General features: G+C 37.5%; 1 protein-coding gene across 1 annotated transcript in view; it reads right to left on the bottom strand.

Moving 5' to 3' along the window:
• GPC5 (glypican 5) overlaps positions 1-27,893 on the bottom strand; it is a 790,871-nt gene that overhangs the window by 282,024 nt on the left and 480,954 nt on the right. The window contains exon 6 of the mRNA XM_061133190.1: positions 1,516-1,636. Coding sequence (XP_060989173.1) covers positions 1,516-1,636 — 121 coding nt within the window. The remainder of the gene's footprint in view (positions 1-1,515; positions 1,637-27,893) is intronic.

Here is a 27,893-nt window from a genome sequence, read left to right as displayed (position 1 = left end):
CATTTTCTTTTTTTCTCAGAATATAAACCTGACAAGGGCAGGGTTGTGTCTGCTTTGTTCACTCACGTAACCTCAATGCCCTGTGTAGAACCAGGTCTACGGTGGGAACTCAGTAAATATTCATTAAATACTTGGCATAAATTAATGATTAAGACATTTACAAAGTGTTTTTTTTTTTTTTTTTTTTACAAAGTGGTTTTTTTCAAACGAAAATCCCTACCTACCTGTTTAATGACTCTAAGGGCAGAGATTACAGTGTGGAAAATGAGGTGTGTTCAATGGCAGACCAAGAAGAAAGGTGTTTAAGGGCAAATATATGAAGAAAAATTTTGCTAAACATATACTTAGATATGCAAAAAAGGATAAGAAGAATAATTGTTTATCCCTATGATGAGAGATGGCATTTTTATAGTACTGATAATAAATGCATATAATATCTATAATGATTTTTAAAAAATGAACTACCAAGCACAAATAAGTGATCACCTAAATCTACAGATTAGATTCTGAAATATGTTCCTATTTCTACTCCCTCCCTTGTTCCATACTTAGTCCCAAATTAATAAATTCTCACTTCCAGAAGATGATTTTCCAAACCTTTTCAAACTTGACCCTGTGGTGGATCCTGTTAACTGCACTGGATATTACAATTCCCCCTGCCAGGACACTCACATATGACCAGCAGTCAGAAGTCTGGCAAAAACAAAATTTCTCCTGATCTTTTCACGAGGGAACATGTTCTAAGACATTAAAGGTGGCTTTTGTAGCAAAACCTGTACAAAATATTACTTTCTGCTATCTTCTGTAAAAATCTAAACTTCAATCATATCATCCTAGTAGACTTTAAAAAGACAGATCTCAAAGGTAGCATTTTATTTGATATATCTTTTAACTCTAGAAGGAAACTTAAGCATGAATAATTGGAGATTTGCACACTAATATAAAGATGAAAGAATGGGACTCAATTTAACTTGGGTGCCAAAAGAAAGTGGAATTATTTCCCGCTGCCACTTTGAAAAGGATATGATTTTGAAAGTTATGAAGCAAGAAGGGGCAAATGTTATGCCAAATGGCAACATATCAGTAAACTCTCCTGTGAAGAACTTTTAATAAACCCTATATTTTGAGAATCTATTTATTCCTTTGTGAGTATATCTTTAATCTATGTACTCATTTTTGTACAACAGCTCCATTCTTATTACCTACAACAGGATTTCCCATCTTTTTTCTATCGTATTTGTTAGGAATGAACCTTACCCTGAGAGTCTTATTATTTACTGAAACCCTAAAGCTAAGTTCTCTTTCTACAGATACATAACTGACTATCTGTTAAAATACTGCTGCATACTACATATGAAAATCACTCAGCCAAGTATTTCCAAAACTCTAGATACAAATAATTTCTTCCAATATTGAACTTCAGGTAGGATTATCAGATATGATTTACAGATTGATCACATCCATCACTTATTCTGTATCATTCAGTATAAAAATACATAGAAAATCAGCATTTACCTGAATAACGTGCCTCAGTTTATCAATAATCTGATTTATCACAGGATCGATTCCTTTGACTTTGACTTCAGGATTTCCAGATTGGGCTTTGATTCCATTTCCAATGACACGCTGAGTATAGCTAACAAAGTGAAAAGTGAAAGGCATGTTACTTAATAATCTGGTCATAGTATTCTCTGCCACAAATTTTTGAACAGATTTGAGTTCAGAATTTTACTCCTTTAAGAATATATAGTAATGTGTTTTTTCTTGGAATTAAACCTGGCACAGCTGTAATGTTTATTTTCCTGGTAAAAAAACTTATCATGCAAATAGAGACTATTTTATTGTTATCCTCTCAAAAGACCCAACCAAAAATTGGTTTTTTAATGCTACTTACCAATATGCTAGAAAAAGTTAATAGATATCCTAATCTTTGACAATTTCTTGCTGAATTATACATATTCTGAATCCATATTATCTGGGCAATTTATTTCATTTTATACAGCATTTAGATGAATCTCAAATTATTTTACATATTGGACTGCAAAAGAAATATATATATGTGTGTGTGTTTGTGAGTGGATATATACACACATATATATATACCTACATACATACACATGAGCTTCCCAGGTGGCGGTAGTGGTAGAAACCCTCATGCCAATGCAGGAGACATAAGAGGCATGGATTTGATCCCCTGGAGGGTCCGGAAGATCCCCTGGAGTGGGGTATGGCAACCCACTCCAGTATTCTTGCTTGGAGAGTCCCATAGACAGAGGAGCCTAGAAGGCTACAGTCCATAGGGTCACACAGAATCAACATGACTAAAGCGACCTAGCGTGCATGCACACACACATGCACACACGCACACATACACACATATGCGCTGTTGTTGTTCAGTTGCTAAGTAATGTCTGACTCTTTGCAACTCCATGGACTGCAGCACGCCAGGCTTCCCTGTCCACTGTCTCCCAGAGTTTGCTCAGACTCATGTCCATTGAGTTGGCGATGCCATCCAACCATCTCATCCTCTGTCGCCCCCTTCTTCTGCCCTCAATCTTTCCCAGCATCAGGGTATTTTCCTGTGAGTTGGCTCTTTGCATAAGGTGGCCAAAATATTGGTGCTTCAGCTTCATCATATATATGTGTATATTTGTGTGTGTGTGTGTGTGTATATATGTAGTTGACATATAATGTCAACTTATTATTCACGAAAATATTTAGATTCACCAGTCATAAAGATGTACTAAGCATCCCTTCCTCTATTCCAGTCCTTTGCTACGTGACCGGGACTCAATTTGTCTTCTCAGGGTGTTCATTATATACCTGGGAATATAATGTATTAATTAACTTGTTCATTCATGCATTCATTCATTAAATGTTATTATTTTTAAAAGTTTTAACTCAAATTCCAATAATATGACTTATCCTCATTTCCTGACAGTGCGGTGTGGCATGGAAGACAAGTAAACCGCCAAAGCACAGCGCTAAGAATGAAAGATGTTCGGTACGTCACAGGATTGGTCAGAAGGAAAAGTACGTGCCTGTGAGAGGTGAGGATAACACAAGTAGAAAACACCGAACATATGGAGGAGGACATTTGGCCCAAGACACAGGGAAAACCTAAAGGAGAAATTATATCTTGAGTTAGTCCTTGGAGTATTAGGGGAAAAGATAGGTCTCAGATGATGTAGTTAATGTGAACTCCAGGGCAAAAAAATGACCTCCCAGCAGGGGAAATGGAAGGGGAAGAATATCTAGGCTTCCATTTACAAAGGGAGAGAGCAAATGGGAGACAGTATGAGGTGGGGGACATGCCCTGAATATTCCATCCCCTCTACGCTTAAGACTCTCCTCTGAGTAATATGGTTGCTTATATTAAAGTATCATAATAAAGTGCCCTCAGAGACTTTTCAGGAAGCATTTCCACATATCTGTAATGTAATGTGCTTTCTCTGTATCTGAAGAGTGTCACAATTATCCATGTGCACCCTCTGAATTTTCTACAACAATGGAAATTCTTTGAAAAGATAAAAGCAGGTTCCACCATTGAGAATATGGCCAAATAAAAGGAGTTTCAAAGAATACTCAGTTATTTGCAAGATAATGCAAACCTAATGATCAATTTTCAAAAATAATTGCTAATCAGGTCCTTCCTATGATAATAAATGATGGAATTCTTTGATATGGATAACATCAATTGGATATGACAAGAATAAATATATTAATAAATCTTTTTATTTTTAAAACAACCTTGAATCCATTTCTATATACTGAAATAGGTTTACAGTTAGGTAATCCAGTATAAATTAGGAACTTGGCAATATCCAATAACAAATAGTAGAGGGAAAACAATTATGCATATGTTATTAACATCTACTAATGCTAATGCTCTTTAGTTAGGAAGACTCAAGTAAACCATAAGGCTTCTCTTAATGTCTTGGTAGCACTGTTATATTTTCCTTTCAAATATTTCAAACAGATTGTGCATGTGGGTCTTTTATTAGTGTTTCATTTATTAATAATCATATTGAATAATATGAATATATAACTAAATAAATTCTCATCTATGATTCTAGGCATTGTCTTAATGACTTCCTTTGGAGTCTGTCAGTTTATCTCCATGATAATCATTTATTGTAGCCATGAGATCGTGCCTCATAGGCCTCAAAGTATAGGAAGTATAATTGACGAGGCTACCTGCTACTTTGCTCTGAAATCTATTTTTTCTCTTCTCCAACCAATGACTGAGTGCAGCAGAGGTCTAACACAAACCCATTGCTGGAAGACACAGGGGTCCCTTGATGGCCAATGTTGGCTCAAGATTCCCCGAGCCCTTGCTGACCATTTCTTAGCCTGCACATCATGCCAGAAAGCTTCCATTCAACCTTCCTTTTGTCTCTCTTCCACTCTGGGTCATACTTGCTTCATGGCCAGCAGCTTTCAGCCTTACTCAGATTCCCCTCCAATTTCTCTCATAGGCATTTCCCTAATAAAGTCCTTCTTGTGTTTAGTCCTCCTTTGGTATCTGCTTCTTGGGGGACCTAGACCAATACACCATATAATATTTGTACTATAATTATCCCCATGCTATAGATTGGGGAATCTAAGATCTGAATATGTTAAGTAACTTTTCCAAAACAGCACTGTTGGTTAAGTATACAGCAAGGATATGAAACCAAGGAAGTGAGCTCTAAATACAATCACTCAATAATTATGAATGCACACTCCTGAAACCAACTAATACAAATTAGAGATACAATCAACTTGGTGCAAAGTATTTTTTGTTTTTTTAGTTGTTTTATTTTGATTTTTTACTGTTAACTACAGCCTTTCAAAGGCTTAACTGCTTATAATTAAAAGAGAAAATATTATTTTCTTCAAAAGTCTCTTCAAAGAACAGCTGCCTATTACTGTAAAGAGTGAAGTAACAGTTGCCGTCAGGGTGAGAACAAACTAATAGACTACAAGGTTGCCTTAAGATATTGCTATGTTTCCCTTGAAATACAGACATATTGTCATAATGGAAATTGAGACTTCTCTCTTAATTTTAAATAAACACTTCTTTGATTCACATCTTGCTTTATTTATAAACCATGAAACTTTCTTTTAACATTAAATATGAGGTTTCACATTAGTGTAAAGACTTTATTTTTTATTTTTAATTTTCATAGCTAATAACCTAGATTAAACTTATCAGAATTACAATTAATCAAGAATTGTTTTTCAAGCTAGTATATTATTGAATAGTTAGGGATCACTATTATTATGTATTATTTAAATAAGACAAAAGTACTGAAAAGAAGGGCATTTAATATACTTCAAATTAAGCATACATGAATAAAATTAGGCATTCTTTTCTATTTTTTAAGGCTAAGACGAACAACAATGCAATAGTGATATGTACACACCAGAATGATTTACATGAAAAGAGATGACACTAAGCATTGGCATGGATGGGGGGCAATTAGAACCCTCTGTCTTTGAGGATGGGAGCTTAAACAGATATAAACCCTTATCTGACATGTATCTGGGTATACACTTAACCAGAAAGGTATAAGAATGTTCAGAGAAGTACTATGCAGAATAGCCCCCAATTGAACACAACCCAAATATTCAGAAACATTGCATGGGCAAATAAATGGTTTATAATAGCATACTATTGATATATAGCAGTGAGAATGAGTTACAACTAAACTCCAAATTTTATATGCTAAATATGAAATGAAAGAAGCAATAGATGGAATATACTCTATGATTCCATTCATTAAAAGTTTTAAAATTAAACAATGATATTCCAAATCACCATAAGTGCTACTCTAAGAGATAGTGCACAACAGGTTGAAGGGGTTACTGGGATTCTAGCAATCTGTTTCTTGATTTGGATCCTAATTAAACAAGAGGGCTCATTTTGTATATTAAAAAAAAAAAAGACCTGAAATGCCTAGGGCTTCTCAGATGGCGCTAGTGGTAAAGAACCCACCTGCCAATGCAAGAGACACAGGAGATGGGTTCAATCCTTGTGCCAGGAGTATCCTGGGCAGGAAGGCACCACAACCCACTCCAGTAGTCTTGCCTGGGAAATCCCATGGACCACGGACGGAGGATCCTGGCAGGCTACAGCCCATGAGGCCGCAAAGAGTCGGACCCAACTATTATTTCGTTACTTTGGTTACACTTTATGGGTGTATTTTCAACCTAGACAATACATTTATGCTGAAAACTTCCTATGCTCTTTTCCTTAATGCGTATACAACAGACAAATTTGCATTGAACAATGTATAAACAAAAGATCAACATAGGTATTTCTTCACACGGGCTAAATGGTTTTGTCATCACTAAATGACTAATTTAGGCTGCTAGTTCAACATAAAAATTCCCTGTGAACGTTAATTTGCATGCAAAAAATACAGTTACTAAATCAAATAAAAGTTTTTCCAACAAAGACCTCTTATTTGAGTTTTCAATAAATCATTAATCACTCTTTTTTCCTCCTAATTTTACAAGTAATGGATAAAACATTTCAAGGCTCCCTACAGAGGCTTCTTGACTTGAAAAATTACTCACATTTTAGTGAGAAGGAGGGAACAAAATGCACACAAAAACGAGGCAAGTATTTTGTGAAGGAAGTAATAGACCCACCATTTGTGCCTATTTCTTCTGAGCATGTCTGGGAATGTACAACAGCAGTTTAATAAGAATACTCACTTCACAAGTAGGACTGGTTTCTCACTAACATGGAAAAAAGGCAAGTACAGACACATTTACATTCTATAAAAATGTTTTAAAATGTTGATGAACAAGATTCCAATTCTCTTTCTATTCAACAGATGAAATATTAAAAAGAAATGCTAATGCATCTACATCCAGGACAGTGAAGCCTGGCACGCTGCTGTCCATGGCGTCACAAAGAGTCGGACTTGACTTAGCAACTGAACAACAGCAAATACATCTACACACAATGTGTCATTAGGAAGTCATTTCTCCTCACTTTACTAACATTTCTTACTTGAAACATGCCAAGCCCTGTGACATTAATTTCATTTTATTGAGAGTGCAATATAATTTGTTTCAGATTCACATAAAAAGTATGGTACTTTTCATGTGTACTTACACCATTTCAGGTGGAAAATATATAAAATCTGACCTTGTAATTCTTTGCCAACTATTTAAAGTGGTCCAACATAGAATCTCTTTCTACCTTCACTGGGACAAGATACAAGAATACAATCACTGACAAGGGATGAGGAAAACACCTGATCAGTGGGTTTCTCTTTTTACCATTATTGCCATCTTTGTTAGAGGTTTAAGACCAAGAATAGGGACCGTGTTTTTGGTGGGGTGGTAGGCAGTAACAGCAGCAGTAATATTAATAGGTACTTTGTATATTGCCTTTGGGTCTGTCTTGGTTAGTTAATTATATATTAAAATTCATTCCATTTCCAGAGTTTTCATTTTAGGAGGTGTCTTTAACTCTGGTAGATTCACTGCTATTTCTGGTTTAAAGGTCCAGGAAGCACATTGTAGGTATTCTTCAGTGAATCTCTTCTTCAAGAATCAGTTTTTCTTTTAGAACACTTCTGGGCCTCCTTTTTTGGTACTGATAGCAAATGTGAAAAAAGTACTAGTGATCTGTTTTTTGCAACTTTTTCTCAAATACCTGGGTGACCCTGGATGCTGCTGCTGAATGACGTTGTATGCACAAGCAGTTTCTATACAGCCCTTCTCCTTGACAGTGAAGGTCTTGTCTTAATCTTTGAACTCTCAGAGGAGATAGGAGGCATATGATTGATTTTACGTGCCAGGTTTAAGAGAATAACCTTTCATGGTAGGTAAGAGGCTTACAGGAGATTTAGAGAATGGAGACATCTGTAGAATCAATTCCAAATGATTCAACCTTCTGTGATTCCACTGTCTCACTTCAATTGTTGAGCCACAACAATCTCTACCATTTATTTGGCTTCATAATTATAGATAAATAATGTCTAAATTTGAAATCTGTTTCTGACCTCAAATAACAAAGTTGAAATAAATTGAAGTGATAGAGACATCATTATGGGTTTTATGATTACTTATAACTAAGTCCCTACTGAGGATATCACCATTTGTGATATCTTATGGAAAACACTGATTAACATTATTCTAATAAGGTAATGTCATGTTTGTATAGCAACCAACAAGGAATTTTTAGCAGATCACTACATATAACTTTCATATAAATTTCATTCACCAAACTTTTGTTGGAGACATTACAAAATCCTAGAAGTCTCTAAATATAACTGACATCAACATTAATTAAACTTCAGACATGAAACTAACTGCATCAAAATGCACTATAAAATTAGTTGCAAGATGCAATAATAAGAACATGTTTAGAAACAGAAAACAAGAATTCATTTAAAAATGAATATTTATCAGTCTTCACTCTAACAATTCAATTGGCAATAAACGTATTTGTGCTTGTCTGTTAAGCCAGGTAAATCATAGACAAGCTCTTTCATGACGAAAGATAAGCATCTATGTGAACTGGAAAATAATACTTCCACATCAAAGCCTAGTGACTGTACAAGCCAAATCAGTAGCATCTAAGAAGTTATCGTTTCAGCAAATGCTAACTTTAATTTTTTAATAAAAAATTTATTAAAAGTGAACTTTCCCCTATGTAAAAAATAGTTCTAGCTGTAGCCTTCTCCTAACCCCATTCCCAAACTTACCAAGAAAGGATAAATACCTTAGCCATAGCAAAGCTCTGTTTTTCTGTCATAAATTTTTGAATTAAAAATTCAAAGTAAATGTGTAATAAATATTTGACTTAGTTTCTAATTATCCTCATTTGATTCAAAGTAACTGTTAAATTTAAAAGATCAGTTCTAATACAATCAGCTGTGCATACTGTTACATGAGTTATGAAATGCTATACTAACTTCCATTTTCCAAGTCACACATTTCAAAATTAAACCCTTCTCAGTAAGATATACGCTGTCTTTCACGCATTTATGATGATTGATAATCACCACTTTGCACTGATTTTTGTCTCACTTCACCGTTTGATATAAATATATGGAAACAAATGTTATTTAGGAGATAACTATTACCTGAGTACTAATGAGTTAAATACTATTTTGAGTCAAAAACTCAGTCAAAATTAGTTAGAGTATAAATTTCATTTAAGTAAATTTTATTAGGGACATACCAAAATCCTACAAATTCCTAGAATCTTGTATAACTTTTTTAGATAATTTTTGAAATGGAATTGACATCAGCATCAACTAAACCAGATATAAAATTACAAGCTATTTTAAAAATACTTTAAAATTAGTTGTAAGATATAATTCTAAGATTACAAACATACCATGCATAAACAAACTACATATTTCCTACATAACAGAATAAAATCAGAGTGTATATTGTGGCTTAGTGGTAAAGAACCCTCCTGCCAATGCAGGAGACACGGGTTCAATCCCTGGGTCGGGAAGATCCCCTGGAGGAGGAAATGGCAACCCATTCAAGTAGTCTTGCCTGAAAAATCCCACAGACAGAGGAGCCTGGTGGGCTACAGTCCATAGGGCCACAGAGTCAGACACAACTGAGCACCTAGCACCAACATAATAAAATCAGAGAGAAAGAAACTTTGAATTTCAGAGTGTAGTAGTTTCCTAATGTCACAGTAACAAGCTACCATAGTTGATCTGGGGGCTAGCCTTCTCAAATCAGGGTGTTGAAAGACTATACTCCCTTTGAAGCCCCTAGAGAAGAATTTTCTCCCATCTCTTCCCAGCTTCTAGCGACTCCCAACAGTCCATTTAATTCTTTAGCTTGTAGCTGCATTATTCCAATTTCTGCCTACATTTTTAGATCCCCTTCTCTATGTGTCTGTCCTTTTCTGTCACATTGAATTTAGGGTGCATGCTAGGGTGACCCCATTTCAATTCTTACTTTACTTGTATCTGCAAAGACCTATTTCCAAACAGGGCCCCCTCCTGAGGTTCCAGCCAGGATGAATTTGGGGGATACACTATTAAACCAGGGCTTCCCAGGTGGTAATAGTGGTAAAGAACCCACCTGCCAATGCAGGAGGCATAAGACACATGTTGATCCCTGTGTTGGGAAGATCGCCTGGAGAAGGGCATGGCAACCCACTGCAGTATTCTTGCCTGGAGAATCTCATGGACAGAGAAGGCTGGTAGGCTACAGTCGAGGGGGTTGCAAAGAGGTGAACACGACTGAAGCAACTTTTACACACTATTACACTACTGCGTGGAGATTTGTAAATAAACTGGACGCTGCTTGAATGAAGACAAATTTTTCCTTGAAATTCAGTTGATCAGTACTCTTCACATTTAGGCCACTCTCATTGATGTCATATTCTATTTTTCTTCAGGGAAAATTTTATCTATTATAATATTTATATTTCAGAAACACATCTCTTAAATTCTACCTTGGGTTTTCCCATTTATTTTTCTGTTACAATTCAGGTGGCCTTAAGGAAAATATTTTAATCAGCTTTTTGGAAATTTTCAGTACACAGTAACTAGAATTGCCTATATTAAATGGTTTTTATCTTACTAGCAAAAGAAACAATGATATTGATGATATCCTATCTTCTAAATTCATACAAACAGAAAATATACCTTAAAATGATGTGCTCAGCTCTGAGGCAAGGGCCCAACCACCTGCTCTGAATGTAAAAGTTTCCTGAAATCTTTGAAAGGCTAGTTTATTATGAAGGTGTTGACGGTTGATGCTTTAGGGACCCATAAAGTCACACAAAATAAATTTTAATCACACTTAATGCTAATGTTGCAGCAAGATTGTGATAATATTCAAATGTGACTAATTTCATTATATTAGCTACACTCATCAAGCTAAGCTTATTCAAATTTACAAAATGCCTCAAAAGAAATAATTAAGCTCTTCTTTTTTTCTGTTTCTAAATTTTATTTTGTTGATGCTTACAAGTGGAAAGATATTTTAACAGAGTTTTTTGTTTTTCTTTTTTTTTTTTTTTTTAAGCAATGAGTTCACCTGTTTTATCACCATAAAGGTGAGGGCCCTTAGCAAGTTGCTGAATCTAGTGCTCTATTTTCAAGAAGAAATATACCTATGTCAAGAATATAGTACTTTGCATTCATCTCCTGGCACATAACTTAATAGATTTTGTGTATGTCTTTGTTGACAGTAACATAAATTTAGAGCTGCAAGGACCTCAGAGGTCATCTAGTCCAACCAAGTATCTTTTAGAGCAAATAAAGAAGTAGTATGTTTATTTCATCATTTTGTACTTATATACTGTATATTAAAAAAAATGTCTTTGAGATGGCCTACAATAAAAGGCACAGACACTGTAAAACAAGGGCAAAATGACAGAATAATGAAGGGAAACAGGTAAAAACTATATTAGGAGACATGGGAAGGAAACAACATTTAAGTCTAAAACTTAGCCATGAGACTCTTATCAGAGAAGGCCAACAAAAGTAGAATTCAAATATAAGGTTTACTGCTTAATGACAGTTGTATCTGCATATGTTAGCAGGCATTTTTTAAGGTTATTTCTAAACTTTCAAGCAGAATGTGTAAGTCTTTAAGCAAGAGATAATGAGCAATACAACAAAAGCCGACAAAAGTCTGTCTATTCAATGTTCTGGTTTTTCCAGTAGCCATGTATGGGTGTGAGAGTTGGACCATAAAGAAAGCTGAACATTGAAGAATTGATGCTTTTGAATTATGGTGTTGGAGAAGACTTTTGAGAGTTCTTTGGACTGCAAGATCAAACCAGGCAATCCTAAAGGATATCAGTCCTATATATTCATTGGAAGGACTGCTACTGAAGCTCCAATAATTTGGCCTCCTGATGTGAAGAACTGAGTCATTTGAAAAGACCCTGATGCTGGGGAAGATTGAAGGCAGGAGGAGAAGGGCACAACAGAGGATAAGATAGTTGGATGGCATCACTGACTCAATGCACATGAGTTTGAGTAGGCTCCAGCAGTTGGTGATAGACAGGGAAGCCTGGAGTGCTGCAGTCCATGGGGTTGCAAAGATTCTGACATGACTGAGCAACTGAACTGAACTGAACAACAAAAGCTAACATCAATAGCAATTGCAAAGTTTTCAAAGATGTACATGCACATGGCACTTTGTTATATGAATATTTGTTTAAAACTGTTTGTGTGATATTACAGCTCTGAGTAGGTGTTTCTACTAGGACCTGGTTATCTGACTTGGAGAAAAATATAGCCTTGGAGAACTTGGAAGTGCAGATAGCTAACGTTACTCAATTTACTTTTTACTTTTAATTGCTATTTATTTCTCCACTCAAAGAGAATATATTCTCTGGGTAATGGGTTGAGCTACTGTTGAAGAATCTCAAGGTCAAAGTGACTTGAAATTAAACAACAAAGGGTCCCTTCTGAAGAACTGTGCTGTTTTCCACAATCCTACACAGTAAAAGTGCTGCACTCAATATGCCAACAAATTTGGAAAACTCAGCAGTGGCCTCAGGACTGGAAAAGGTCAGTTTTCATTCCAATCCCAAAGAAAGGCAATGCCAAAGTATGTTCAAACTACTGCATAATTGCACTCATCTTACATGCTAGCAAAGCAATACTCAAAATTCTCCAAGCCAGGCTTCAATAGTATGTGAACCGAGAACTTCCAGGTATTCAAGCTGGATTTAGAAAAGGCAGAGGAACCAGAGATCAAATTGTCATCATCTGCTGGATAATAGAAAAAACAAGAGAGTTCCAGAAAAACATCTACTTCAGCTTTATTGACTATACTACTTCTGCTTTATTTGACTATGCCAAAGCATTTGACTTGTGAATCACAGCAAACTGTGTAAAATTCTTCAGGAGATGGAAATACCAGACCACCTTACCTGCCTCCTGAGAAATCTCTATGCAGATCAAGAAGCAACAGTTAGAATTCGACATGGGACAATGGGCTGGTTCCAAATTAAACGGAGTATGTCAAGGCTGTATATTGTCACCTCGCTCATTTAACTTATATGCAGAGTAAAACATGCAAAATGCTGGGCTGGATGAAGCACTAGCTGGACTCAAGATTGCCAGGAATAATATCAATAACTTCAGATATGCAAATAACACCATCCTATGGCAGAAAGTGAAGAGGAACTGAAGAGCTTCTTGATGAAAGTGAAAGAAGAGAGTGCAAAAACTGGCTTAAAATTCAACATTCAAAAAACAAAGATCATGGCATCCAGTCCCATCACTTCATGGCAAATAGATGGGAAAAGAATGGAAACAGTGAGAGACTTTATTGTCTTGGGTTCCAAAATCACTGTAGATGGTGACTGCCGCCAAGAAATGTAAAGACACTTGCTCCTTGGAAGAAAAGTTATGACAAACCAAGACGGTATATTAAAAAGCAGAGAAATTACTTTACTGACAAAGGTCTGTCTAGTCAAAGCTATGGTTTTTCCAGAAGTCATGTATGAATGTGAGAGCTGGACCATAAAGAAAGCTAAACGCCAAAGAATTAATGCTTTTGAACTGTGGTGTTGAAGAAGACTCTTGAGAGTCCCTTGGACTGCAAAGAGATCCAGCTTGTCAATCCTAAAGGAAATCAATCCTGAATATTCATTGGAAGGACTGATGCTGAAGCTGAAACTCCAATACTTTGGCCACGTGATGTGAAGAGCTGACTCATTGGGAAAGACCCTGGTGCTGTGGGCAAGATTGCAGGCAGGAGGAGAAGGGGCCGACAGAGGATGAGACGGTTGGATGGCATCACAGACTCGATGGGCATGGGTTTGAGCAAGTTCTCGGAGATGGTGAAGGACAAGGGAAGACTTTCATGCTGCTTTCATGGGATCGCAAATAGTCAGACACAACCGAGTGACTGAACAACAAAAATTACAAACACTTACACTACTGTTTCCATATTTACTTTCCTTACCTTCATTTTCAATAGCAAAAAAAGGTGGACTTCCTGGGCCCATAAAAGAGATCTGACATATTAAAAGATTTGTCAATAATTTTTCTTAAGGAAAGTAACTGGGGAGTAATTAGTTAGTATATAGAAAACAATTCGGGGGAGGAGCCAAGATGGCGGAGGAGTAGGACGGGGAGACCACTTTCTCTCCTACAAATTCATCAAAAGAATAACTGAACGCAGAGCAAACTTCGCAAAACAACTTCTGATCGCTAGCTGAGGTCATCAGGCGCCCAGAAAAGCAGCCCATTGTCTTCGAAAGGAGGTAGGACAAAATATAAAAGATAAAAAGTGAGACAAAAGAGCTAAGGACGGAGATCCGTCCCGGGAGCTCTTAGGCGGCATTGCTTGGGGTAGGGTCCGGGCCTGAGTGCCCTGAGGACAATCGGAGGGAGCTTCTGTGAGTTGCCAACATGAACTGTGGGAGACCAAAAGAGAGAGAGTAAATTAACCGCCCGAACACACTGCCGGCCGTTCGCAGAACAAAGAGACCGAGAAAATCCAGAGAGGAGCTCACAGGCTGCGGACCGGCCCAGCCCCGCCGGAGGCAGGAGGCAGGGGGGAGGGGAAGGTCGCGGCGAGACACAGGGCGCAGGCACCCGACCGGCGCGGGCGGGGACTGGGGCTGGGGACGCGGAGGGCAGAAGGCGCGCGCACCCGACTGGCGCCAGCGGAAACTGAGACTGGGTCCGCGGAAGGGAGGGGGCGCGCCACACCTGGGGAGAGCGCGCCCACCAAGCCCCTGGTTGCCTGGACCGCTCTGACAGGGAAGGCACAGAGAGCAGGCGCAGCTTTTCCTTCCGCGCTTTTGTGGAACACCCGAGGGCTGGAGCCTCGCGCAGCGCGGGGCGCGCTCCATATGAAGAGGCCGGGAACCTGAGCGGCGCAGACGGAGAGGGCAGGGTCGGCCCCTCCCGGCAGCGCCAGCCGTCCCTGCGGCGCCAGCCCGTCCCGGCAGCGCAAGCCCCTCCCGGCAGCGCAAGCCCGTCCCCGCGGAGCGACGGAACTAGCTACCTGAATAAGTGTCCACCTCCGCCCGCCTGTGTCAGGGCGGAAATGAGGCTCTGAAGAGACCGGCAAACAGAAGCCAAATAAACAAAGTGAACCGCTTCAGAAGGGACCGGTGCAACAGATTAAATAAAATCCCTGTAGAAAACACCGACTATACCGGAAGGGGCCTGTAGATATCGAGAAGTGTAAGCTGGATGGAGGAGCTGTCTGAAACTGAGCCAAACCCACACTGACCGCAACAGCTCCAGAGAAATTCCTAGATATATTTTCACTTTTTTTTTTTAAGTAAGGAAAAAATTTTTTTTTTCTTTTTTCTTTTTTCTCTTTTATTTTCCTTTAAAATTCCATATTACTCCCCCATTATTCCTTAACTTTCATTTTCATAGATTTTTACGATTTTTTTAATTAAGGAAAAAAATTTTTCTTTTCTTTTTTCTTCTTTTTTTTCTTTCCTTTATCTCTTCTATTTTCTATTTTTCTTTTTCTCTTATTTCTTTTAAAGTCCTCTAGTACTCCTCTACTACTCCTTAATTTTCATTTTCAATACACTATAACCTTACAAAAAAAAAAAAAGAAGAGAAGCCCTATTTTTAAACCGAAATTCAGTTCCCATTTTTATTCAGGAGTGTGTTGATTATTCTCTCCCAATCTTGACTCTCTGTTTTCTACCTCAGAACACCTCTATTTCCTCCTTTCCCCTTCTCTTCCCAATCCAATTCTGTGAATCTTTCTGGGTGTCTGGGCTATGGAGAACACTTTGGGAACAGATAGCTGTGTAGATCTGTCTCTCTCCTCTTGAGTCCCCCTTTTTATCCTCCTGCTCATCACTATCTCCCTCCTCTCTCTCCTCTTCTTCATGTAACTCAGTGAACCTCTCTGGGTGTCCCTAATGGGGGAGAATCTTCGCCATTAACCTAGAAGTTTTATTATCAGTGCTGTATAGTTGGAGAAGCCCTGAGACTACAGGAAGAATAAAACTGAAATCCAGAGGCAGGAGACTTAAGCCCAAAACCTGAGACTTAAGCCCAAAACCTGAGAACACCAGAAAACTCCTGACTACATGGAACTTTAAGTAATAAGTGACCGTCCAAAAGCCTCCATACCTACACTGAAACCACCCACCACCCAAGAGCCAATAAGTTTTAGAGCAAGACATACCACACAAATTCTCCAGCAACGCAGGAACATAGCCCTGAAGGTCAACATACAGGCTGCCCAAGGTCACACCTAACACATAGACCAATCTCAAAACTCATTACTGGGCACTCCATTGCTCTCCAAAGAGAAGAAATCAAGTTCCACGCACCAGAACACTGACGCAAGCTTCCCTAACCAGGAAACCTTGACAAGCCAATCGTCTAACCCCACCCACTGGGTAAATCCTCCACAATAAAAAGGAACCACAGACCACCAGAATACAGAAGGCCCACTCCAGACACAGCAATCTAAACAAGATGAAAAGGCAAAGAAATAACCAACAGGTAAAGGAACATGAAAAATGCCCACCAAGTCAAACAAAAGAGGAAGAGATAGGGAATCTACCTGAAAAAGAATTTAGAATAATGATAATAAAAATGATCCAAATTCTTGAAAACAAAATGGAGTTACAGATAAATAGCCTGGAAACAAAGATTGAAAAGATTCAAGAAATGTTTAATAAAGACCTAGAAGAAATAAAAAAGAGTCAATTAAAAATGAATAATGCAATGAATGAGATCAAAAACACTTTGGAGGGAACCAAGAGTAGAATAACGGAGGCAGAAGATAGGATAAGTGAGGTAGAAGATAAAATGGTGGAAATAAATGAAGCAGAGAGGAAAAAAGAAAAAAGGATCAAAAGAAATGAGGACAACCTCAGGGACCTCTGGGACACTGTGAAACGCCCCAACATTCGAATCATAGGAGTTCCAGAAGAAGAAGACAAAAAGAAAGGCCATGAGAAAATACTCGAGAAGATAATAGCTGAAAACTTCTCTAAAATTGGGAAGGAAATAGCCACCCAAGTCCAAGAAACCCAGCGAGTCCCAAACAGGATAAACCCAAGGCGAAACACCCCAAGACACATATTAATCAAATTAACAAAGATCAAACACAAAGAACAAATATTAAAAGCAGCAAGGGAGAAACAACAAATAACACACAAAGGGATTCCCATAAGGATAACAGCTGATCTATCAATAGAAACCCTCCAGGCCAGAAGGGAATGGCAGGACGTACTGAAAGTAATGAAAGAGAATAACCTACAACCTAGATTACTGTATCCAGCAAGGATCTCATTCAGATATGAAGGAGAATTCAAAAGCTTTACAGATAAGCAAAAGCTGAGAGAATTCAGCACCACCAAACCAGCTCTTCAACAAATGCTAAAGGATCTTCTCTCGACAGGAAATGCAGAAAGGTTGTATAAACGTGAACCCAAAACAACAAAGTAAATGGCAACATGACCACACCTATAAATAATTACCTTAAAGGTAAATAGGTTGAATGCCCCAACCAAAAGACAAAGATTGGCTGAATGGATACAAAAACAAGATCCCTATATATGCTGTCTACAAGAGACCCACCTCAAAAACAAGAGACACATACAGACTAAAAGTGAAGGGCTGGAAAAAAATATTTCATGCAAACGGAGACCAAAAGAAAGCAGGAGTTGCAATACTCATATCAGATAAAATAGACTTGCAAATAAAGGATGTGAAAAGAGACAAAGAAGGACACTACATAATGATCAAAGGATCAATCCAAGAAGAAGATATAACAATTATAAATATATATGCACCCAACATAGGAGCACCGCAATATGTACGGCAAACACTAACGAGTATGAAAGAGGAAATAAATAGTAACACAATAATAGTGGGAGACTTTAATACCCCACTCACAACTATGGATAGATCAACTAAACAGAAAATTAACAAGGAAACACAAACCTTAAATGACACAATGGACCAGCTAGACCTAATTGATATCTATAGGACATTTCACCCCAAAACAATCAACTTCACCTTTTTCTCAAGTGCACACGGAACCTTCTCCAGAATAGATCACATCCTGGGCCATAAATCTGGTCTTGGAAAATTCAAAAAAATTGAAATCATTCCAGTCATCTTTTCTGACCATAGTGCAGTAAGATTAGATCTCAATTACAGGAAAAAAATTGGTAAAAATTCAAACCTATGGAGGCTAAATAACACGCTTCTGAATAATAAACAAATCATAGAAGAAATCAAAAAAGAAATCAAAATATGTATAGAAATGAATGAAAATGAAAACACAACAACCCAAAACCTATGGGACACTGTAAAAGCAGTGCTAAGGGGAAGGTTCATAGCATTACAGGCTTACATCAAGAAACAAGAAAAAAACCAAATAAATAACCTAACTCTACACCTAAAGCAATTAGAGAAGGAAGAAATGAAGAACCCCAGGGTTAGCAGAAGGAAAGAAATCTTAAAAATCAGGGCAGAAATAAATGCAAAAGAAACTAAAGAAGCCATAGCAAAAATCAACAAAGCTAAAAGCTGGTTTTTTGAAAAAATAAAATTGACAAACCATTAGCAAGACTCATTAAGAAACAAAGAGAGAAGAACCAAATTAACAAAATTAGAAATGAAAATGGAGAGATCACAACAGGCAACACTGAAATACAAAGGATCATAAGAGACTACTACAAGCAGCTCTATGCCAATGAAATGGACAACTTGGATGAAATGGACAAATTCTTAGAAAAGTATAACTTTCCAAAACTGAACCAGGAAGAAATAGAAGATCTTAACAGACCCATCACAAGCAAGGAAATCGAAACTGTCATCAAAAATCTTCCAGCAAACAAAAGCCCAGGACCAGATGGCTTCACAGCTGAATTCTACCAAAAATTTAGAGAAGAGCTAACACCTATCTTACTCAAACTCTTCCAGAAAATTGCAGATGAAGGTAAGCTTCCAAACTCATTCTATGAGGCCACCATCACCCTAATTCCAAAACCAGACAAAGATGCCACAAAAAGAAAACTACAGGCCAATATCACTGATGAACATAGATGCAAAAATCCTTAACAAAATTCTAGCAAACAGAATCCAACAACATATTAAAAAAATCATACACCATGACCAAGTGGGCTTTATCCCAGGAATGCAAGGATTCTTTAATATCCGCAAATCAATCAATGTAATACACCACATTAACAAATTGAAAGATAAAAACCATATGATTATCTCAATAGATGCAGAGAAAGCCTTTGACAAAATTCAACCCTCATTTATGATTAAAACTCTCCAGAAAGCAGGAATGGAAGGAACATACCTCAACATAATAAAAGCTATATATGACAAACCCACAGCAAGCATCACCCTCAATGGTGAAAAATTGAAAGCATTTCCCCTGAAATCAGGAACAACACAAGGGTGCCCACTCTCACCACTACTATTCAACATAGTGTTAGAAGTTCTGGCCACAGCAATCAGAGCAGAAAAAGAAGTAAAAGGAATCCAGATAGGAAAAGAAGAAGTGAAACTCTCACTGTTTGCAGATGACATGATCCTCTACATAGAAAACCCTACAGACTCTACCAGAAAATTACTAGAGCTAATCAATGAATATAGTAAAGTTGCAGGATATAAAATTAACACACAGAAATCCCTTGCATTCCTATATACTAACAATGAAAAAACAGAAAGAGAAATTAAGGAAACAATACCATTCACCATTGCAACAAAAAGAATAAAATACTTAGGAGTATATCTACCTAAAGAAACAAAAGACCTGTACATAGAAAACTATAAAACACTGATGAAAGAAATCAAAGAGGACACAAACAGATGGAGAAACATACCGTGTTCATGGATTGGAAGAACCAATATTGTCAAAATGGCTATTCTACTCAAAGCAATCTATAGATTCAATGCAATCCCTATCAAGCTACCAACGATATTTTTCACAGAACTAGACCAAAGAATTTCACAATTTGTATGGAAATACAAAAAACCTCGAATAGCCAAAGTAATCTTGAGAAAGAAGAATGGAACTGGAGGAATCAACCTGCCTGACTTCAGACTCTACTACAAAGCCACAGTCATCAAGACAGTATGGTACTGGCACAAAGACAGAAATATAGATCAATGGAACAGAATAGAAAGCCCAGAGATAAATCCACGAACCTATGGACACCTTATCTTTGACAAAGGAGGCAAGGATATACAATGGAAAAAAGACAACCTCTTTAACAAGTGGTGCTGGGAAAACTGGTCAACCACTTGTAAAAGAATGAAACTAGAACACTTTCTAACACCATACACAAAAATAAACTCAAAATGGACTAAAGATCTAAACGTAAGACCAGAAACTATAAAACTCCTAGAGGAGAACATAGGCAAAACACTCTCTGACATAAATCACAGCAAGATCCTCTATGACCCACCTCCCAGAATATTGGAAATAAAAGCAAAACTAAACAAATAGGACCTAATGAAACTTAAAAGCTTTTGCACTACAAAGGAAACTATAAGTAAGGTGAAAAGACAGCCCTCAGATTGGGAGAAAGTAATAGCAAATGAAGAAACAGACAAAGGATTAATCTCAAAAATATACAAGCAACTCCTGCAGCTCAATTCCAGAAAAATAAATGACCCAATCAAAAAATGGGCCAAAGAACTAAACAGACATTTCTCCAAAGAAGACATACAGATGGCTAACAAATACATGAAAAGATGCTCAACATCACTCATTATTAGAGAAATGCAAATCAAAACCACAATGAGGTACCATTACACGCCAGTCAGGATGGCTGCTATCCAAAAGTCTACAAGCAATAAATGCTGGAGAGGGTGTGGAGAAAAGGGAACCCTCTTACACTGTTGGTGGGAATGCAAACTAGTACAGCCGCTATGGAAAACAGTGTGGAGATTTCTTAAAAAACTGGAAATAGAACTGCCATATGACCCAGCAATCCCACTTCTGGGCATACACACTGAGGAAACCAGATCTGAAAGAGACACGTGCACCCCAGTGTTCATCGCAGCACTGTTTATAATAGCCAGGACATGGAAGCAACCTAGATGCCCATCAGCAGATGAATGGATAAGGAAGCTGTGGTACATATACACCATGGAATATTACTCAGCCATTAAAAAGAATTCATTTGAACCAGTCCTAATGAGATGGATGAAACTGGAGCCCCTTATACAGAGTGAAGTAAGCCAGAAAGATAAAGAACATTACAGCATACTAACACATATATATGGAATTTAGAAAGATGGTAACGATAACCCTATATGCAAAACAGAAAAAGAGACACAGAAATACAGAACAGACTTTTGAACTCTGTGGGAGAAGGTGAGGGTGGGATGTTTCGAAAGAACAGCATGTATATTATCTATGGTGAAACAGACCACCAGCCCAGGCTGGATGCATGAGACAAGTGCTCGGGCCTGGTGCACTGGGAAGACCCAGAGGAATCGGGTGGAGAGGGAGGTGGGAGCGGGGATCGGGATGGGGAATACGTGTAACTCTATGGCTGATTCATATCAATGTATGACAAAACCCACTGAAATGTTGTGAAGTGATTAGCCTCCAACTAATAAAAAAAATAAATAAAAAAAAAGTCAGTTAGATATATATAAAAAAGAGAAGATGCATAAAAAAAAAAAAGAAAGAAAAGAAAACAATTCGAATTTGAGTATAACACATTAGCTTGAAAATCCAGTTTCTCCAGCCCCAATTTAAAGTTCTGTCCAGCAATTCCATTTTTGGGTCTGTTGAATCTCAAAATAAAAATTGATAGGTTTCAAATCATAGTTATTATGAAGAGGAAGGAGGAGGTGGGAAATAATTGAGCTTTCTGTCTGTGCCTCATCTTAACTCCACCATAGCCAAATTCCTGGTGTCAAACAGTCCTGAGAAACAATCAACTTGTGTGATGGACTCTAATTTGTGTCCACTTGCATATATGAGAAAATTGTTTCTCCAGCTCTTTCTTGGCAAGCCCAGTTCTGGATCTAGTTCCATAGACAGAACTATACATGCCTAGGGACTGTAAGACTCCCATACTTGTGATTACTCTGGGGACACACTTGGCTAACTGGGTACATGAAAAATATACGCACACACAGAAAGCAGGAGGCTTCTTACAGCATGCAGAATCCAAACAGAATGGGTGTTCCTGGGTCAGATGACCTGCTGATTCTGTACCTTGAGGCAAATTTGGCCAATCTCTCCCTCACTCTCTATGTTTTCCTTCTACTGCCCCTCCTTCAGTCACTTACATGATGTCTGCTTAAATGAAAGTTCATGAGGGTTTACATTCTGTTACCCCTGCCTAGCAACTTCCATTCCTTTCCCCAGTCACTACACTAAACTTTAAAAGAAGTTTTGCTAATGTGATTCAGTTTGAGATTCTAAGATAGAGAGATTACCATGGATTATCTGTGTAGGCCCTAAACACAACAGCAGGTATCCCTTTAAGAGAAAGATAGAGGGAGACTTTTTTTTTTTTAAACAGAAGTTAAAGGAGAAGGCATAAGGTCCATTCCTTCTCCAAGAATAAGGTCCATATTCCACTGGAGTAATACTACCACAAACTTAAGGATGCTGGAAGCTTGAAGAGGCAATGAATGAATTCTTCCCTAGCACTATGGCCTTACTGACAATTTGATTTTGGCCCAGCAATCCTGATTTCAGACTTCTGACTTCCAAACTGGTAGCTATCACATTTTTGTGGTTGTAAGTCACTCATTGGTAATTTCTACAACAGCCACAGGAAACTAATTTGCCAACTAAGAAACTAAACTATCTGCCAATTAGAGTGTCTCTCTTAGGTTATACGCTCTTGTTAACTATTGCTTGCTAACACTTTAGTTTCTGGGATACGTGTATCATTATTGTAGCTAAGTAGTTAACTGTACGATGATTTGGTTAGTGCCTCTGACTCCCTTCTAAACTGTAAATTCTTGAGGTCAAGTAGTGTGTCTGTCTTAGTCATCCTCTAGTTTCGGGCCTTAGCAAAATGCCTGGAATATGAAAGTTCAAAACAGATTTGTTATCTGAGTGAAAATATGGCTGATACAAAAGTAAACAAACAACAAAATAACTTTCAGAAATTAGATTTCCTTTTCCAGAGTTGGTTCTTATGACATATCTCAACATTCCTGAAGTTGGTTACAAATCCCATGAATGTGTAATTTTGTTAATGCTGTTTCAGTCCAGTGTTAAAGTTTCTGAATGGTAGTTTGAGATGGAGTCTCATCCACAATTCTCATTAGAAGCAAAAAGGAAGAAATGAGTAAAACAGAACAAACAACATAAACACTAAATCCTAAAACTGACTCTCAATATGTAGATTAACTATAAAACAATTAAGTTTAACCTTCCCATCCATATGTTACTTCACAGGAGAGAAGAATTTCCTCCATAGAAAAACCAGGAAAGGTGACAGTTGGCTCTCCCTAGCTGTCACTGAGTTCCCCTTCCAGGAGCCCTGAGAAGGAGCATGTGTTCTTCTACAGCCCCAGTCCTGTTTTTTGAGGGGCCTAGGTGTGCTGCGATTCACGGGGTCGCAAAGAGTCAGGCATGACTGAGCGACTGAACTGAACTGAATAAGGAAATGGCAACCCACTCCAGTATTCTTGCCTGGAGAATCCCATGGACGGAGGAGCCTGGTGGGCTACAGTCCACAGGGTCACAAAGAGTTGGACACGACTGAGCGACTTCACTTTCACTTTTCAACATAGACACCAGGGCTTCCCTGGTGGCACTAGTGGTAACGAATCCACCTGAAGTGCAGGAGACAAGAGATGTGGGTTTGATCCCTGGGTCAGGAACATCACCTGGAATAGGGATTGGCAACCTGCTCAGTATTTTTGCCTGGAGAATCCCATGGACAGAGGAGCCTGGCGGGCAACAGTCCATGGGGTCACAAAGAGTCAGACACAACTGAGCAATGGAAAACACACAATATAGACAGCCTGAGAGACAAGCTCCAGTAAAAGAGCAAGATGCAGAAAGATCCTGCCAGGTCCTAGAGAGTCCCTCAAGAAAAGGCTTGTTGGGTGAAGCAATAGAGGAGCCTAGGTGCTAGAAGCGACTATAACCTGAGTAACTCACATCTTAATCACACAGTCTCCCCAGCATCTTTGCACCCTTTGCTGCTGCCCCCTTCCTGATCCCCGCCCCCCTCTTCCCAACAAGAACTTAGCCTCTTTTTCCTGTCTTCCCTTTCTTTTCCCACATTATATCTTTGCTATTTATCACACAAAGGTTTCAATGAAGTTTAGGGAACAAGCAAATCAGGAAACGCCTGATAAACAAGTGACTTGCACCAAACCAACAGACAATTTAAAATTAATTTCAGAGTAAAATACAGCCTCCTTTAGAATCTCCAGCTAAAATCAATAAAATATATCATTTACAAAAAGTACTCATTTTTGCTATCAAGTCCGGCCACCCACTATATGTGCAGACTGAGCACTGTAAGATGTCTCGTACCTTGGACCAGACAGCATACAACAGGCGCATGCACCTTAGCTTAGCTGAGCTATTCCAATATATGCTTGCTGGTTACTGAGAGAATATGTATGTCAACTTATTCTCCTCCAGTTTTGGTTAAAAAAAAAAGCTCGCCACCATCTCAAAGGTAAAGAAACTGTTGGAAAAGTGGCTATTTTTTATTAAAAAACTTGATTTTGGATAAATATCACTACCTTCTAGGTAAAGAGATTGGGGAAAATATAACAGAAAACACACACAACTAAAAACTATCCTGCAAAAACAAGAAAGGGAATATCATTTTGAAGACTTGAGGAAAGAATATCCCTAAAAATTATTTCACTTTGAACAAGAAGAAAGATTTAGAAAATTGCCTTAAACTACTTAAACTACGAAGAGTATGACAAAGGCAGGTCATTTATGAAAAAGGAGCTGAAAGTTATAATGACAAAATGGGCCCAAATGGCAAAATAGGAGGTGGGTGAGATTAGGAGGTTTATATGAAAACTAATTTTGCAATAGCAGAATTTTTCACATGGTTTCCATGGAGAACAAAACTGATACCCTGAAAAGCTCAAGCAGCAACTGAATCAGGGCCCAGAGGGGAGGAGAAAGAGATAAAATAATGACAGAAAAGACAGTTGATGAAATGCCAGAGACAAGAGTCCTGACTCAAGAATAATTTGTGAACCTGACACGGAAACAGAATACCTTGATCTGAAACAATAATAAAAGCTGTAACTTAAATATGAAGAAGAAAAGGACTAACCAGATTCTAGTGGTAGTAGTGAGAAATCAGTAAAGACTTATATGTAGACAGAAAAACTAGCCAAAATTCCAAAACCTCAAGAATAAAGAAAATATTAATATATAGAGAGAAGAAAAGTTATTTAAAAGTGAACTATATCAGGCTTATTTTAGAGCTTTCTTCTGCTGTGTTAATATATTAGAAGACATTGAGCCTTTATAATAAAACTATGACCAAAAACATCTTATCTATCAGCTTCTGTATCAAAGTTAAATGAGAAGGGATGACAACTCTGTATATTCCACTGATTTGTGCTACCAATAATAATTTACTTAAGGATATGTGGGTACATATTGGGGAAAAGTAATTAAAGTTAAATTTTCTAGAATCAGAATTTTTAAAGTTAATTTATTTTTTAATTGAAGGATAATTGCTTTACAGAATTTGTTGTTTTCTGCAACATGATATTCCGCAAATATCAACATGAATCAGTCATAGGTATACGTATATCCCCTTCCTCCTGACCCTCCCTCCCATCTCCCTCCCCATTCCACCCCTCTAGGTTTTTACAGAGCCCCTATTTGAGTTCCCTGAGTCACACAACAAATTCCCATTGGTTATCCATTTTACACACGGTAATGTATGTTTCCATGTTACTCTATAAAAAATAAAATTAGAATCTATTCTGATTTTTTGGGAAACGCCTTACCATGTTAAACTAGTGATTTTTAAAAAAATAAAAATTTCATGAGCTTAAAAAAAAAAAGAATTAGGAAATTACAAATCCAAAGTTTGGAAAGGAAACAATTGATCCAATTAACTATAAAATTCATTTTATATGTTTTACAATTGATTACCATAATAATATCATTAAAGTAAAATGTCAAGAGAAAATAAATATTTAATAAATGTAATTATATTTCACATTCCAAGTCATAATACTGGATATAGAGAATTGTTAGTGGCAAAGAGAAGGAAAAACATCCTATATCCCTCATCAAATATTGAATGAACTCAAGATAGCATTAAAAACTCCTGTAGGTTCTACTGAAAGTATCCAGATTCAGACCTGAGGGCCCATTTCCAACATGATCATTCTAGTCTGGATCATTCCTTTTCCCTTATCTGATTAGGACAAAAGACTCCTACCTGGACCCTAGCTACTGCCATTGATCTCCTTCACATTTTCTCATCACAAGAATCAGAAACTTTTTAGTAGATACCATTTCAGTCAGAGGGAAATTCAAAGTCCTTACAATGGCCTAGAAAGCATGTCTCCATAATCTGTGTCCTCTCCTTTATTCCTTTGGCATAATCTATTAATACTACTAATCCATTACATCTGAAGTTTTCCAAAATCTCAGTTCTTTTTGAAAATAAGGTAACTCTTTTAACATAGATATTTAATGGTATTATAAAATATTAATTGCCATGAAAAAGTGCCTTATTGTGTGCTAAGGGAAGCTACAAAAACAAGGTTACTATTCTTGGAAAATGCAAACCAAGGGAAGGCATGAAATTGTCAAGGCTTATTAGAATCAACTAGGAGAGCAAAGATTCCAGACACAGACTGAATATTTCCATTCTATGCAGACAAAAGGGCATCCAATAAACGACACACAGCATCCATTACTCAGGAGACCAAACCTTAGAGACACAAGTCTGACATTTTCTATTTCCTTTAAAACAACACTGCAAATCTTCTGGAACCCACAGCAACAGCCCTCAGAGATTTGAGATTACCTGATAATTTCAGAACTGATGTTTGACAGAACACTGACATGTTGAATATTTTCCTTCAGTCACAGGAGATCTCCAGCCTCAGAAATCATAAGTCAAAGGGGCATACACTCAATTCATTCTTTGTTATTGAGTGGTTTGTTTTTGCTAGATAATTTATGGAAAATTAGCACAAAATGATAGCCACAATACAGTGTAGGAATACCAAGCAGATGAGAAACTTGAATATTACTGCCAACACAAGATAAGAAGGGCAGTCAGCAAATAAAGGTCAAATGAAAGAATCAGCCTAAGTTTCTATGTGATGTCAACCCTGAAATGCAGTTTCAGCAAAAGTCTGGGCAAACAGAGTTTTGTTGCCTTTTTTCTTGCTTAAGATATTTTTCGAAATTCTCTATGACTATAGATATATACCGTTATCAAAATCCTAACAAATGCTTGTTACTTTTGACTCAATAATTTAAATCTTACCATGGTAAGTAAATCCACAGAAGAGTAGTCCAAATAGTAGGACAAAGAAATTCATCATGGCCTTATGTTGTCGAGCAAAATTCTTAAAAAACTGAGCAAACATCAGCCAATTATGGCACATTAATTCTAGGCAATCACATACAAACATTAAAAATTATTTTTTAAATTATTTGTAAAAAATGTCTTGGGAAAATTATGACTATACTATATTAGGTGACAGAAGCAATATTATTTCAGCTATATAAAAACTATGCCTAGAAAATTTAATAAATCATTTTCAAGTGCAAGGTGACCATATTTATTGTCCATTCAGGCTATTACTAACAGGGAAAAGGGGGCCGCTATAAATAGTTTAAGACTAGAAGTCTAAATTGGGAATCTCCTAGAGATAGTACGGGTGTCACCAACTTTGTTGCTTCACTATGTTTCAGGCAGGTCTTCAAGTAGTTTGCATATTTAAACTCAATTAATCAACAAGAGAACACAGGGATGTGGA

The sequence above is a fragment of the Dama dama genome, chromosome 30 (assembly GCF_033118175.1).
Source record: "Dama dama isolate Ldn47 chromosome 30, ASM3311817v1, whole genome shotgun sequence".
NCBI classification, from domain to species: Eukaryota; Metazoa; Chordata; class Mammalia; order Artiodactyla; family Cervidae; genus Dama; species Dama dama.
This window is presented reverse-complemented; position numbering and strand designations above follow the sequence as displayed.